Source organism: Hypanus sabinus, chromosome 1 (assembly GCF_030144855.1).
Source record: "Hypanus sabinus isolate sHypSab1 chromosome 1, sHypSab1.hap1, whole genome shotgun sequence".
Lineage (NCBI taxonomy): Eukaryota > Metazoa > Chordata > Chondrichthyes > Myliobatiformes > Dasyatidae > Hypanus > Hypanus sabinus.
The window spans coordinates 83,754,637-83,771,688 of NC_082706.1; the positions used below are offsets into that span (position 1 = coordinate 83,754,637).

At 40.7% G+C, this 17,052-nt stretch overlaps 1 protein-coding gene across 1 annotated transcript in view; it reads left to right on the top strand.

Moving 5' to 3' along the window:
- neto1l (neuropilin (NRP) and tolloid (TLL)-like 1, like) overlaps positions 1-11,476 on the top strand; it is a 309,161-nt gene extending 297,685 nt beyond the window's left edge. The window contains exons 9-10 of the mRNA XM_059971452.1: positions 6,379-6,937; positions 11,389-11,476. Of these exons, the coding sequence (XP_059827435.1) occupies positions 6,379-6,937; positions 11,389-11,476 (647 nt within the window). The remainder of the gene's footprint in view (positions 1-6,378; positions 6,938-11,388) is intronic.
- Positions 11,477-17,052: the final 5,576 nt, after the last annotated feature.

Genomic DNA, 17,052 nt, shown 5'->3' on the forward strand with positions numbered 1-17,052 from the left:
CTAATTCGGGCTCAGAGTAAGTAGCAGAGCAGCTACCTCGCTGCGATCTACTGAAAGTTATCCCTTGAGCCAAACTTTTGTTGTCCGATAGAACCTACCTACCTCCCTACAAGGGGGGTGGGCACGTGCCCTGTCGCACTCCTTGCTCGGTTGGTCACTCTCTCCGGACTGCGACTGCCATGGCCCTGGCACGGGGACCTCCGGCCCTTACCTTGTCCTCTCACTGGTGTGTTGCAATGATTTTATATGTTCATACGAGGAAAATATGTACTGTGTGTTTAATATCCAAACATTACTTAAAATGTTATGATGCTATTGACTTATAAGTGAGTTGTAATTGACTTATCACTATATTCATGTGAGGAAAATATGTGCAGTGTGTTTAATATTAAATTTGTTAGATAATCCCTTTTACAAATGAAATTGAGTGTATTAGCCACTTATAAGTGACTTACAGTTGACTTAGCACCTATACTCCGGTTGTGATTAACAACCCCCCCTCCCCATCTCCCATCGGCCGGTCCACAAGAATATTGTCAATATTAAACCGGTCCACGGTGCAGAAAAGGTTGGTGACCCCGATTTAAATATACTGTATAGAATCAGTAAAATAAACTGGGAAGTCTATGCAAATATTTCTTAAAGGATGAATTTGAAACTGGACAATTTTTTAATGGAAATTACAAAACAACATTACACAGCAGCTACATTTGTAGGAATTAGGTCAGTTCAGAACGTACATCCCAATTCCGGTGTGAAAAATTGGGTGCAGGGTAATACTTGCCATACACCTGTGTGATTTTTGATTTATTATAAAGCACTTCATAGTTCTGAATCAATGAATAGAAACATAGAAACAGAGAAAACCTACAGCACAATAATATTTGAAAACTTTCTGCCTGTTGTTTTAAAGGATCACTCAAAATAAATAATTTGCATGACACAAGAACAGAATCAGGCCATTTGGCCCATCGAGTTTGCTCTGCCATTCCATCATGGTTGATTGATTATCTCTCTCAACCACTTTCCCCCTATAACCTTTGATGCTCTTACTAATCAAGAAACTTTCAACCTCCGCTTTAAATATACTCAATGACTTGGTCTCCACAGCTGTCTGTGGCAATTAATTTCATTGCCCTCCAAAGAAATTCCTCCTCATCTCTGTTCTAAAGGGACATAGTTATATTCAGAGACACCCCACTGCAGGAAACCTCCTCTCCACGTTCACTCAATCTAGGCCTTGCAATATTAGAAACATTTCAATGAGATCCCCCTTCGTTCTTGTAAACTCCAGAGAGTATAGGCCCGGAGCCATCCAATGCTCCTTATACGTTAACCATTTCATTCCCAGGGTCACTCCTGTGAACCTCCTCTGTACCCGCTCCAATGCAACACATCTTTTCTTTGATGAGCTCACAATGCCCAAGTAAGGGAGGAGGCAGGAGAATGGGGTTGAGAGGGACAATAAATCAGTCATGATGGAATGACAGAGCACACTTGATGGGCTGGATGCCCTAATTCTGCTCCTGTGAGAAAAAATAATGCTATAGAAATTAACAGCATAGTTTGGGACCATTCAGAATTTCATACAGGTATAATTTCATTGTAATTGTTTACAAACAGTCACCTTATTACCTATCATTATGGAAGACCCACACAATAATCCCACTCCCCTGCTTTGTCCCTATCTTCTGCAAAATGGTTCCAGGGAACTGGACATTTCAAAGAGAAGCAACAGACAACACCACACTCCAATTAATCAGATCTCAGAACTCAGTAAGGTATGCAGGATGCTTAAGACAAAAAGATATGGCCTGCTTAAATTATGTGCAGAAGTTAAACTAAAAATTATTGCTAAATACATGTGGGAGTACAAGAGAGAAAGGGACCTGTAGACAGTGGATAAAACCAATAAACTGGAGTTTATGTTTCCTCAATATAAGAAGCAGACTCTGCATCCTAATAAACACAAAATGCTGGCAGAACTCAGCAGGCCAGACAGCATCTATGGGACGAGGTAATAATGATCTTTCGGGCCGAAACCCTTCATCGGGAGTGAAGTAACATGGGATGGTCGAGGGGGGTGAAGAAGTGGGGGGAGGGATAAAGTAGAGAGCTGGGAAGTGATAGGCTGGAGGGAAATAGGCTAGGAGGAAGGTGGAGAATTATGGGAAATAAAAGAGAAAGAAAGGTAGGGCTGGGGGAAAAGAGAGAGAAAGAGAACCAGACTAAAATAATAGATAGGGATGGGGGTAGCAACGGAGGTTAGTGAGTTGGATGTTGATGCCGGCAGGAAGGAGGCTACCTAGGTGGGAGATAAGGTATTGCTCCATCGACCTGCGTGTGGCCTCATCTTGACGGTAGATGACCTACTAACCTACTAACTGCCACAGCTACCTAGACTATTCCTCCTCCCACCCTGTCTCCTGCAAAAATGCTATCCCTTTCTCTCAATTCCTCCTCCTCCATCGAATCTGCTCTCAGGATGAGGCCTTTCATTCTAGGACAAAGGAACACGCACCTCTGCCCTCACCCCATCCCCCCGCCAGCCCAGCAGGGATAGAGTCCCCCTGTGGTCCTCACCTATCACCCTACCAGCCTACAGATCCAACACATAATCCTCCGTAATTTCCGCTACCTCCTACGTGATCCCATCACCAACCACATCTTCCCCTCCCCCCCACTCTCAGCTTTCCGCAGGGATCGCTCCCTACGCGACTCCCTTGTCCATTCATCCCCCCCATCCCTCCCCACCGACCTCCCTCCGGGCACTTATCACTGCAAACAGAAGGAGTGCTACACCTGCCCCCACACTTCTTCCCTCACCACCACCCCAGGCCCCCGACAGTCCTTTCAGGTGAGGCACCACTTCACCTGCAAGTCAACTGGGGTGACATACTGTATCCGGTGCTCCCGATGTGGCCATTTATACATTGGGGAGACCCGCTGCAGACTGGGAGACCGTTTCGCCGAACACCGGCACTCGGTCCTCCAGCAGTAGCGCGATCTCCCTGTGGCCACACACTGCAATTCCACAGACCACCCCCACTACGATAAGTCTGTCCATGGCCTTCTCTACTGTCAAGATGAGGCCACACGCAGGTTGATGGAGCAATACCTTATCTCCCGCCTAGGTAGTCTCCTACCTGCCGGCATGAACATCAATCTCACTGACCTCCATTGATACCCCTGCCCCCCACCCTTACCCCCATGCCTATCTATTATTTTAGTCTGGTTCTCTTTCTCTCTCTTTTCCCCCTCACTATAATCTCTCCCCCCTAGCCCTACCTTTCTTTCTCTTTTATTTCCCATAATTCTCCACCTCCCCCCTAGCCCATTTCCCTCCAGCCTTTCACTTCCCAGCTCTCCACTTTATCCCTCCCCCCACTTCTTATCCCCCCTCGACCATCCCATGTTACTTCACTCCTGATTAAGGGTTTCAGCCCAAAACGTCGTTATTTCCTTCTTCCATAGATGCTGCCTGGCCTGCTGATTTCTGCCAGCATTTTGTGTTTTTTTATTTATTTCCAGCATCTGCAGATTCACTCGTGTTGCCTCTGTATCCTGTTGTCACAAAGATAGTGAGTACCCCACACAAAATGCTGGAGGAACACAGCTTGTCAGGCAGTTTCTATGCAAAGGAATAAGCAGTCAATGGTTTGGGCTGAGAGTCTTCATTAACTTCATTAGAACTGGCTACATATATAATTAAATTAACTAAGTAGTGCAAAATGTTGCCAGGTACTGTTCATAGGTTCAATGTCCATTCAGAAATCTGATAGTAGAGGAGATGAAGCTGTTTCTGAATCATTGAGTGTGGGCCTTCAGGCTCCTGTACCTCCTCCCCTAATGGTAGCAATAAGAAGATGGCACGTCCTGAGTAAGCTATTATAGTGCCGAGTTCAATTCTGTCTCATTTTCCCATGACCACGTGGGTTTCCACTGAGTGCTCTGGTTTCTTCACACAGTCAAGTTGTTTGCTATGTCTCCCCTCTGGCTGTGAAACAGGGACATCTCTTTCTCCCTTATCAGGGAGAGAGAGAGCTTGTGGTATGTCGAATGCCGGCTGAACAGGTAGTCTTTGGGGTACTGCAAGTCTGTGTCTTTACTGTTGCTTTGCTCACACATGAGTGCTAAATGGTGGGTGCCAATGCTTTTGTTTTGCTGGTGGGGGGAGGGGGAAATTGTTGCTTGCTGCCACTAATGCGCAGGAGGGAGGGCAACTGGGGGGGACTTTGGGGTTCTAACATTTAACTGTCACTCATTCTTTGGGGACACTCCTCTGTTATTATGGATGGTTGTGCAGAAAAAGCATTTCAGGGTGTATATTGTATACATTTCTCTGACATTAAATGTAGCTTTGAAACATTCTGGAAGGCCTCCAGGTTAATAGGTCACCTGGGTGTAATTGGGCAACATGGGCTCAGTAGGCTGTTGAAGAACTGTATCTCTAAATAAATAGAAATAAATAAACCGAGTGATTTATGTTACAGATAAAAAAGCACAATGGAAGACAAAATAATTAAGTGAAATCAAGCAATAAAACAGACTAAAGTAACCAGTATTATTCAGCTTGTCATACTCATAATGAATAGGATTACAGGCCCTGCAGCAGGCTGAAATGGACACAAGTTTTTGAGGAAGATTGGGAGCTGATGGAAGTTTACATTCTCTCCCTTGATTCCACAAGTAATCTATGGTCATGGTTATTCAGGAAAGCAGTTCTGAAATTTGGAAATGAACTTTGTGCAGGAATCCCCAGGTTACTGTCAGGGGTTTATTGCTGGTCATGCATTGTTGGTGGCCAAGCTCTTTAATTCCCATTCCCATTCTCAGCTTGACATTTCAGTTCATGGCCTCCTCTAGTTCCGTGATGAGGCCACCCTCGGGGTGGAGAAGCAACACCTAATATTCCGTCTGGGCATCCTCCAACATGATGGCATGAATATTGATTTCTCTTTCTGGTAATTTTTTTTCCCTCTCCCTCCTCTCTTCTTCTCATCCCCATTTTTACCTCTGTTGACCTGCATATCACCTCCCCGGTAGCTCTCCTTCTTCCCATTCTCCTATGGCCGACTCTGCTCTCCTATCAAAATCCTTCATCACCATCCCTTTCACCTTTCACCTTCCAGCTAGCCTCCTTCCCCTCCCCCCACCTTTTTATTCTGGTGTCTTCCCCCTTCCTTTCCAGTCCTGAGAAAGGGTCTCAGCCCGAAACATCGACTGTTTATTCATTGCCATTGATACTGCCTGACCTGCTGCATTCCTTCAGCATTTTGTGTGTATTACTATGCATTGAGCTAATAACCTTCTCACTCAAAATCAAAGCTGCTGTTGTACTGCCACTGTGGCTGTCAAAGCAACTAAGTACAGAGGTGAGGAGGGGACAAGGCCAGCATTTATTGCCTATCCATAATCTTTCCTAAAATATGATGGTGAGATGCTTCACTGATGTTCTACAGTTCTTCAGGTGTAGGCCCTCCCATTGCGCTAAAGGGAAGGTAGTTCCAGGAATCGTACTACTGATCTTCAGGTGTAGGTCCTCCCATTGTACTCCCTCCTCACAGCTCTCCTCCAGCTCTCCCCTTCTCCTTGCTTCTTCTAATCCCTCGCCGGCTGTCTGTAACTGTACACTATTTTCTATTTCTCCTACCAGAGCTAATCTCTCATTCCCCTTTGTGAACCCTGCTTGTACTCATTGGAAGGCTGCAGAAGCAGTGTGTTAAATGTTCATTCCATTGACTCTGATTGATGAACTATTGTGGAGAAGTATCTGTGATTTTATTTTTTACTTGTATGCGCTGACCTGTGCAAAGATTTTCCATATTCTGTTCATTAACACAGAACTATCGGCAATTAGTTCCTGTGAGCCCATGCAAGCAATCATTTGGAGAGTGTAATCTTCCAAAATGATTATTAAAAGATGATAAAGGACTTCTGTAGTACATTAGCCTGGATTCAGGTGCAGATGTGAAGGTATTGCGTTGATAGATACATTAATTTTAATGCTCACGATTCATTGTTTATAAAGCTATCACACAGAGGCAAGTATGGAAAGATGCTTAGACACATTTCTCACATTTGATGTGCAGTCACTTTAAGTATTCTGAGCCTGAAGGCCAAGTTCACAAAAAGCTGACCTCACAGAATTTCCCCGCTGAAATTGGCATGTTACACTGCAGTGCTTTGAATGGGTAACTTAACTGTTTGAAGTGGAATTGAAACATTACAATCCAGTTTAGATCAGTTGTAATTGTGGGTTATAATCACTATAAACTTGGGCTGTGCTCAAAGCTGTATTTCAGCTTTAGGTCAAGATTTTATATTAAAATATGATGCAGAAATTGTAGTAATTTCGCTTTTATTTCTCTCATACAGAAAAACGAAAAGCTAACCTGCTGGACCAGCTTACCAACACCAGTGGGACTATAATTGGGATCACATCTTTCATTGTGATTATCCTCATTGTTATCTCTGTTATTGTTCAACTCAAACAGCCACGCAAAAAATTCATCCAAAGAAAACCCGACTTTGACCAAACAGTTTTTCAGGAGGTTTTTGAGCCTACACACTATGAACTCTGTTCGCTTAAAGGAAAGGGGGCTGCAGCTGATCTAGGGGACATTGTAGATGACTTTGACAACTACCATAAACTGAGGCGATCATCTTCTAAATGCATTCACGACCATCACTGTGGTTCCCAGATATCTAGCATCAAAGGTAGCCGTAGTAACCTCAGCACTCGTGACGCCACCATCCTCTCGGAAATCCAGCCACAGCCAGTGAAGCCCAGTGTGCAGTCATTAAGTCGGCGGAATATCCTGGTCATGAAGCACAGCTACTCGCAGGATGCGGCAGATGCATGTGATATTGATGAAATCGAAGAAGTCCCAACTACGAGTCACAGGCTGTCCAGAAATGATAAGGCTGTCCAGCGGTCAGTATCAATTGATTTTTGATAAAGACTAATCATAAACAAGGATTCCACTGTCCATCTTAATCATCTTGTCAAATCCAGTCTTTTCTGTTTTAGTCTTCTTTTCATTTTCGATTACGGCAGACATACATGCACAATGGTACTTTGGGAAGCTTTGTTAGCAGTCAACCTAAGCAGAAAGTGAAAGAGAAATCTCTTCATAAATTGTAAATTGACAAGAGGTCTCCAGTCATTGAGTCTCTTCATAAATACTAAACCGGCAAGAAGACAGATGTAAACAAACATTGCAACTCGATTCAGCGGCATTCTGATCTGCTTTCTAATTTCTGAAGGGGGAGTTAATCATAAATTCTCAAGCTAAGGGGAAAATAATTATTGTGCTGTCTATTTAATCCCAACAGAAGATTTAAAGCTGTAGATGTTGAATGCAGTTTGTCATGGACTCATCAGAAATGTCCATCCCAACTCTTTGTTCAAATCCCAGCCAACAGGTTCATAGAATGTCCAGTTCAGATTTGTTGCTGTTCTCTGCACAGTCCAAACTTCAGCAACATTTGGTAGCTTTAGGAGAAGAGACCATATATCCTCTTGCGATAAATATTACAAATATGTAATTAAACAATATAGGGAGTGGAAAATAATTCAGGATTATCCACTAAAACCAAAGAGAGTTCTGTAGTATAAATATTATCTGACAGGAATGCATGTTATAGATATAGTAATAGGATGGGAACTTGCTATATTGCTTCAGACCTAGCCTATTGTAAAACGATTTCTATTTCACTCTCAATATATAAAAGTGGTATAAGAGTGCCAGAATTGGAAGGAAAAAGACAAGGGCAACTTTTTAATTATATTGCTGCAAGGCCGATGATTTTTAAAAATATTAACAGAAATGATATAATCATTCATTTCTTTGCTTATTGTATAAGCTACTTTGAACTATTTATAATATATACACATCAATGTACTCTATATTCAGACCTGGTGCATATAAACGATCACATGCTAGGTTAATAGCACATAACAGGAACAGTGCATGAATCAATAATTTTGATAAAGTAAAATGAAAGATAAACTATTTTTTATCATTTACAGCACCTTGCATATTTCACTGGGGAATCTGAAGTGAAAGGTTTTAGAAAAAGTGAATTAACTTACCTTTTGATAAATGTAAATAATTTATTATCATATGACAAACAGACGACCTCCGGCGTCAAGAGCTTTATATTTGCATTTTATGCTAATTTAGTAGTTCATCAGCAGTTCATTTTATCCAATATTTAATTTCAATGAATATATTTTGCAGCAGATAGTTTTCCCTGCTAAGACAACTTTTCTATGTTGACACACCTGACAGCATGGATCAAATGTATGCATGAAAAAAATCACATAAATGAAATCACAAAGCATCAGATATATCTATATCCATGTACAACGTGACTTCTACTCTCTTGTACCATCTGTGAACAATCTTGTGTGTTTTATTGTTGGCTGGAACCAAAAAAAATTGTGAAGAGATTCACATGGTATTTAAAATTTAGAGTAGGCTTCCTGTTTAGCTGCATGCTCTGAGCATCTTGTTTGGTAGTGGCTGAACATTACATTCTGCTGACAAATTTTGGTGCCATTAACGTTAACGCAATTGAAGTCATTTTTAGAAGCAGAGTATCAGACACAGCCATGAGACATAGGTGCAGAATTGGGCCATTCAGCCCATCAAGTCTACTCCACCATTCCATCACGTCTGATTTATTATCCCTCTCAAACCCTTCTCACCAAAACATTAAACACCCTTATTAATCAAGCACCTATCAAACTCTGCTTTAAATTTACCCAGTGATTTGGCCTTCACAGCTGTCTGTGGCAATGAATTCCACAGATTCAGCACCCTCTGGCTAAAGAAATTCTTTCTCATCTCTGTTCTAAAGGGATGTCCTTGTATTCTGAGACTATGCACACTAGTCCTGGACCTCCTTCCCCCTACTATTGTAAACATCCACTATATGTAGGTCTTGTGGTAGGTTTTAATGAGTTCCAATGTATCAAAATTTTCATGGAAGCGACCAAATGCAAATTTCTACTTATTTGACTGCAAGTTCAAGTCAAATCTCTAAATCAATATTGTTGAAATTTTTTCTGTAGAATGTGATGACACTTTTCACTTAGGATTCCAGTATGCATCACTCATTTCACCGATATATTGGCCAAGTTCATTTGAGGATCAATGCAATTTGATTTTCCTCCATATTTCTGCAGTCATGGCCTGAGCTCGTCGAGAATGAAAACGATACACATTGCTGACATCAAGTGCTGTCGTTGGTGTGATGTTCAGAAAGTGCTTTCCTGTGACCTTAAAATAGCGCTGCAGAATTTTAAAATATAAATGCTAAAAATTCTCTTTAAATGTTCCTTACAAATTTATTTGCTGAATTGTTAGCTTAGTGCTACAACAATAGTTTTGCCAGTTACTTAACAATCATGAAGATGACTATCAATATTCGCGATGTGTGAAGTTGCAGAGTGACAGAGATACAACACAGCCATGGCCTTTCAGTCCAATCCAAGCATGCCAACTAATTTGCTCTCTCAGCTAGTCTCTATTTCCTGTGTTTGACCCATATCCCTATAAGCCCCACTCCTCCAGGTACCTGTGCAGTTGCTTCTCAAATGATACTGTTGTACCTGCCCCAATCACTTCCCCTGGCAGCTCATTCCAGATGCTTACTACCCTCTGTGTGAAAAGGTTGCCCTTTTAACTCTTTTCTTTACCACCTGAAACCTCTGCCCTCTAGTTTTGATCTCCCTCAAGTTACAAAAGAGTATCTGTCATCCACCTTATATGTGCCCATCATAATCTAACCATCTCTGTAAGGTTGCCTCATTCCCCAACGTTACAAGGAATAAAGACCTACCCTGGCCAGCCTTTCCCTATAATATTGGAAGCATCCTTGTAAATCTTTTCTGTACTCTTTCTTCCTTAACCCCATTCACACATTCAAGATCACAAGACCATAAGTTCATAAGCAATCAGCCATTCAACCCCACAAGGCTACTACTCAACATCATCATGGCAAATTTTCCCCAGGTCTCAACTCCTCTTCAATGCCAGTTCCCCACAGTTCTAATTTTCCCAATTTTTCATAAAAATAGTTATGTCTTCTTTATATACATCCAAAAATATTCACTCCCTAACTTTCTGGGGTAAAGAGCTCTAGCAAATTTCCATTCTCTGTGAGAATGCTTCTCAGTTTTAGATGTCTCTTTTGGCTGTGTACCTTCACTAGTATGAATGATTACCTTGTTATATTGTACTCTCTTAGGATCTTACATGTTTCACTAAGATCATCCCTTTATCTTTCTAAACATAGATTAGGTCACTCACGATAAAGCAGCTCTCTCATACCTGAGATTAGCTTGTACTGCCATTGGACTGAAGGTACAGTGAGGCTGCGACATATAGTAAATTAAATTTTTTACTAGACATTTAGACTTTAATAAAGAATAAACTTTAATTGACCTAAGGTACAATTTCCTTATCCTTTTACTTAATGTGGTAAATTATATACACATTACGGAGCAATTTGTGCAGACTGTGACAATTATATAGATCTCAAGAAATGAAAGCACCTTGTATTTTTAAGAGATAGGACTTCTGAGAAAATTATTTCATTCCCATTCAATAAGCCATCAGCACATGTTTTCTCTGCACTGGAGTTCAGACAAACCAGGAAACCTTGCAAAACTTCAAAATCTTTCGAGATAAATAATTTAAGGTAGAACTTAGTGGGAAATGTGCTTCAGGCAGTGAAGGTGAAGAATTGCCATGGTCAGCAAGCAAGAAATACTGGATCAACTGAGCAGGCCAGGCAGCATTACGGAGAGGATAATTAGTTGACTATTTATCCTCCAGCATTCCGTGTTTGTTGCCCAGGATTTCCAGCATCTGCAGAATCCCTTGTCATACAGTCATAAAGCGATAGAGCACAGCAGCACAGAAATAGGCCCTTTGGCCCATCAAGTCCATGCCGAACTATTAATCTGCCTAGGGTCATTGACCTGCATCCAGACAGCAGCCCTCCATACTCCTGCCATCCATGTCCCTATCCACCTTTCTCTTAAATGTTGAAGTTGACTCCATAATCCACAGCTTCTGCCATCAGCTCCTTCCATGTTCTCACCAGCCTCTGAGATCATGTTCCCCTTAAGCATCCCACCTTTAATCCATAACTTCTAGTTCTAATCTCACTCAACAGTGGAAAGAGCCTGCTTGCATATATCCTATCTGTACCCCTCATAATTTTGTGTACCAAATCTCCCCTCAATCTCCCACGCATGTTTATGATTTGTGTTTATGGTTGATCTTAGTCAAGACCATTTCCATTAATTGTACATTGTGTATTGAGCCTACTGATTCATTGTGTTACATCTAAATTATTTTCATTATATAGACTGCTTGAGAATAATGTGCTGCTGGATGATTTTGAACATGCATCAAAGAATTTTGAAATTATGGACGTTGGTCACACGCCAGCATGAGTCTCTTGGACATCTATTTATCGCCTGTTTCCTGAACCAAATGTGATGTGCAGTAATGATGCAAAGACCAGTCATGGTGTAGCCTTGTGTCATAGCTGCAGTTGGATCCGGGATGGTACAGATATGCATTTATATATTTAAAACAAATGCAGGCTGAAGGTGGAGTGCAGTGATGGAAGATGAGGCTTCGGAACACAGTAACTCAGCACTGGCGAGTAACTCCACAAACTCAACATAAATTAAACTACAATATGTCTGAAGTGGAGCTTCATAGAATCTGGGTGTTTTATCTTTTCTGTTTCATCGCAATTCCAATTAATTTTAAGTAATATGAGTTCTATTTAGTCAGCTTCTTTTTGCTTCTTTGCTGGTAAATTGTTACCCACATTTGGAAAGTTTTATTTGTCTATGATAGAGAATGATAAAGTAATATAGTTAATTCTTTTAATGTTACTTACATCTTTAATGTGTTTAATACACAATAATATGCAATAATTGCTTTACTGTAGCTTATGATAGAGGACGATGACATCCTAGATTATTTGTAAAACCTGAGATACTACTGACAACTCTTACAGTAGGTCCCAATTAATTATAAAGGGATCTCAATATACTTTCATGGAGATTGAAACCTATGGAGTTATTCACAGCTTAGAAATAACATTTTTAACAGTATCGCTACTCTTGCTTTTTATCCTTCCATTTCCATATCTTGCTTTCTCAGTGGATTACGTGCCAGAAAAAACTGAGGAAAGTTGCGACCTGTTGTAAAGCAAAACTTATAAGTAATATTAATTTGTCAGTATTTGCCAGTATTGACTGATTGAACATGATAAACACGGTTGATTCCTGAAAAAGAAAGTTGTTGCAAACTGATCCTATATACGATATACAACTGTTATTCATTTGTCGATTATGTTTTTATCAATGGGTGCAAGGTTTACAATACTGTACACTGTGCATTTCACTGGAATTACATGCATTTCTTTTGACAGATTCATTAAGTTGTATTTTTATCAAGGCAAATAACAATACATTTCTACAGTATGAAATGATAGTATGACAGAAAATGTAAGCTTTTTTTGCATGAATTTATATGAATATCCACTTTTGTCTAAAATCTTGGCCCAAAGCAATGTGTATGGGTGAATATACGCTTTTGACTGACGAACTTTGCAATTGATACAACAAATCTCCATTTTATTGTTCGACATATTTCTTTATGGTGGGGGGATAAGCAAAGGGATGGAGGAGAATTTTCTGATAATGTGTCATGATTAACCAGCAAATAGGTACTAAGAATTGCTAGCTTTGCTAGGAATTTCTCAAGAAGTGTACTTCTCAAAAATCCTCAGATTCTGCATTCGAAAACTATTGTGTTGTTGAATACAGCTACTAAAGACAGCCTAGGAATAGAGTATTCTGTGGTGTTCTACTGAGATCCCTGCATGTTATTGAAAAGATCTCGTTATTCCTGGCTAAAACAAAAATTTGTATAAAACTATTTTTCCTCAACAAAGGGCAATGAATATCTAAAGTGAAAATTTTGGATGGTTAGTACTCATTTTGGGGTGATAGCAAGGTTGGCAGATGCTAAAGTAGTTTTTCTTTCATGGAAGGTACTGTATTCCAAGCACTGAGTTCATATTTGTTCACACAATTAATTTGTGAGAAAGACTAGAATCAGAATCAGATTTATTATCACTGACGTAGATCATCAAATTTGTGGTTTTGAGACAGTGCAGTACATAAAATATGCTATAAATTACAATCAGAAATGTATACAGTCTATAAAAAAATTAAAAAGTAGTGCAAAAAAGAACAAAACAGTGAGATAATGTTCATTGTCTGTTCAGAACTCTGATGGTGGAGGGGAAGAATTTGTCCCTAAAATGCTGAGTGTGTTTGCTTCAGGCTTCTGTACCTCCACTCTGATTGTAGTAATGAGAAGAGGGCATACCTTCGGTATTTGAGGTCTTTAATGATGGATGCCACGTTTTTGAGGCATTACCTTTTTATGATGACCTTGATGACTGGGAATCTAGTGCTCATGTTGCAGTTGGCTGAGTTTACAATGCTCTGCAGATTTTTTCTGATCCTGGGTAGCACACCCCTCCATACCAAGTGGTGGTGCAAGCAGTTAGGTTTTGATAATGAACTAAATCTTCTCAAACTCCTCTTGGAATGCAACCGCTTGGAGAGGGCAAGGCAGTAAAAAGGAGAGGATGAGCATTAAAAAACCTGAGCTGAGAGCCATCTTTGTCTAGGGTGTCCATGGACTAACTCTTCATCTGAAATTCCATTGAAGGCATCTCGTACATCTGTCATAAAGACTTCCTCACTCTGCTTTAAGTCCATAAGGTCTTCCTCACCAAGTGCAGTTCATTCTCCAACTCTAACTGCAGTCTTTCAATCTTGATGAGCATTGGCCGTGAAGCTAATCGTGTTTTGAATATTTTATGCATCTGGACTGAAGATGAAGATTCAGAATATGGAGAAGAATCCTTCTTCTGCCCTTCATCTCTCACACCTATCACTTCCTAGCTTCTCACCTCATCCCTCCCTCTCCCCACCTACCCACCTTCTTCCTCACCTGGTTACACCCATCACCTGCCAGCTAGTATTCCTTACACTCCACCCCATCTTCTTACTTTGGCTTCTTCCCCCTTCCTTTCCTGTCCCAATGAAGGGTCTTGTTCCAAACTGCCAACTGTTTATTCCTCTCTGCCTGACCTGCTGAGTTCCTCCGGTATTTTGTGTGTGCTGCACAAGGTTTTTAGTTCTGTATTTACTTTTGTGTAACAGAGATTAATGATGCTCGCTAGTCAAAGTGAGCAAATACCTTTTGAGTTAAAAAGTGGGAGTCAACTCATGCCTGCTTTATAATTGTAATCTTTCTAACAGCCTCGAATGCCTTGGGTGGCAGGTTCATTACAACTGCCGCTGCTGATTGTTTGTTCTGCCCTGTATGAGAAAGAAAAGCATTTCACTCTGGCAACATCATGCTCATATGACCTAACACAGCAAATTGCACACATCAATACTTGGCACCATGGCAACAGTCATGATATTTTCATTTTGCTAGGATCCAATGTGTCAAACTAAAGGGTAGCTATCGGGGGAAGGCGACCTGTCGGTGATATTGTTGATGACTGAGGAGGCTAACACATCATACTGTAGGTAAACATCATGGATCTGAAGAATCCCACACCACACACAAAATCTTTGAGGGTAAATAATGATTCCACTAATCTAAATTAGCATTCCAGTACTCAGTGTAGAGGACAGCTCTTGGAATCAGCAACAAAGAAGTATCACAAAGAAGAATAAATGGAAGAAGTTAAAACCCATGAAGCCTTGGCTTCTGCTTCTGCTCAAGTAGGTGGTTCTAAGAGTGATTATTGCTTGTGTAACAATCAAGAGAGTTTTCAGAAAGTCTTGACTAAAATTTACCTCCCTCCTTAATATTTCTCACTGTATTTTGCCATTGCTTGTTGTATTCACATGGACTGACCTATCACCTTCACAAGTACTGTACATATTGTGTGTACTTACTTGATTGTTTGTGGGCCGAGGACTAATGACTGCTATGGACATTGGGCCATCCCGATGAAGTTTGGTGGCACTTAAGGCCCAAGTTGTTTGCCACCGATCATTGGGCTTGTACGTTCCTCTGCAAAAAAAAGGTTATGCCGGGGGCAAGTACCAGGTTGGAGAAGGAGGTTCATCTGGGATCGAGTCAGGTCACCTTGAATGAAGTATCAACTATTGCTGGCTAAACTGAGATGCAAGAGACTGCAGATGCCGGAAGATATGGTAAAAAGTGCTGGAGGAACTCAGTGATTCAGCAGCAGCAATGGAGGGACATGACCCGAAGCACATAAAAGAAATAAGGGGCCATGACCCAAAAGACCAACCATTTCTCACTGTAGAAGCTGCCTGACCCATTGAGTTCCTCCAATATCTTCTGTGATGATTACAGGTTAATTGACAATTGTGTTATTTGATAGTTGCCATGATTCTACTTGTGTTTGGATCTTGTAGCTGTATCATGTTGCATAGCTCAGACAAGCTTGCAGATGCTGAAGCAGATTAGGACTTCAGCTGAGGTTAAAGTGTTGGATCATGACCTTGGTCTAGAATCAGATTTGGTTCAGGGCAACTTAGAATTGAGGACTGAGTCAGAATTATAGAACTTAGCATGTAGCTGGCTATGGATAATCTGATCCCAGGTTAAACCGGCTGCTGGTTTAAATTCCATTCAAAGTGTAAATGATAACTCTGATTCGAGGAGAGTGGTGCAGCGATGGAGCGGGTAATGCTGCCGTTGCACAGCTACAGGGGTATAGTTTCAATCCCAACCTCTGGTGTTTTCTGAGTGAAGTTTGCATGTTCTCCCTGTGACCGTGTAGATCATCCCTCCAGATATTCAGGCTCCCTTCCACATTTCAAAGGCATTCTAGTTGTTAGGTGAATTGGTTACTGTAAATTCCATCAAATGCAGGTAGGCATACGCACAAGAGCTGGAAATCCAGAATGACGTACACAAAATGCTACAGGAACTCAGCAGCAGGCTATTGCAGTTACTTGGAAATCGGATACATATTTAAGTATAGATCGTTGGAAGAAAGAAATTTATAGCTGTATTCCACTTGAAAAAATTACTTATAATTTAAGAGATAAATATGAAACATTTTTGAAAATTTGGTGCCCTTATTTACAAAAGACAGGATTAAATATATAGATGCTCTGAAGATGAAATAATTGGTTATTTGGGGAAAGAGATAAATATATATATTAAAGTTATTACGAACTCCATGGAGCATGTGGGGATCTTCCGATATCCAGGCAATCTTTCTCTTCTTTTTTTTCTTTCTTTCTCTTTTTTTTCTATAGGGATGCTGGGGGGGAGGGGTTAAGGGGAGGGGGGATGTGTAATATACATTTTTTTTCTCTACTTTTATTTTGTAACTACTTGAAATACAATAAAAAAAAGTTTTTAAAAAAAGGAACTCAGCAGCTCTGGCAGGATTTTGGTCCCGATGAAGGGTCTCAGCCCAAAGTATTGACTGCTTATTCCTTTCCGTAGATGCTGCCTGAACCTATTGAGTTCCTCTGTTATCTTGTGTGTGCAGAGGGAATAAGTAGGATACAAGCAAATAAGTAAGGGAATGCTACTGATGAAATTGTTTGGATGGAATGAATGGCCTCCGATGTCATAAAGAAATGAAAGAAATCGCAAGAAGTTGCTTTGAGCAACGTGTGCACGTGCCATGTACATTTGCATACAGGTGTGTACGCAGATATGTGCATTAGTATATGTGCACATATGTGTATGTGCACATGTATGCATTAAAATGTTTAAAAATTTTAGATTTTGCCATTGTACAAATTGTTGCTATCAAAGGTAAACTTCTCGTGGAGTATTTTGAGTATTTGTCCTACTAAGACATTTTTTTTCTCTTAATTAACAAAGGGACATTAAAACATATGCTAAACTCGTATCATGTGCAGGATCCTTCAAAACTTGACTCAATTTTGTTGGTTTTCATCCAGACCTGAGCTTGTGCATCTTG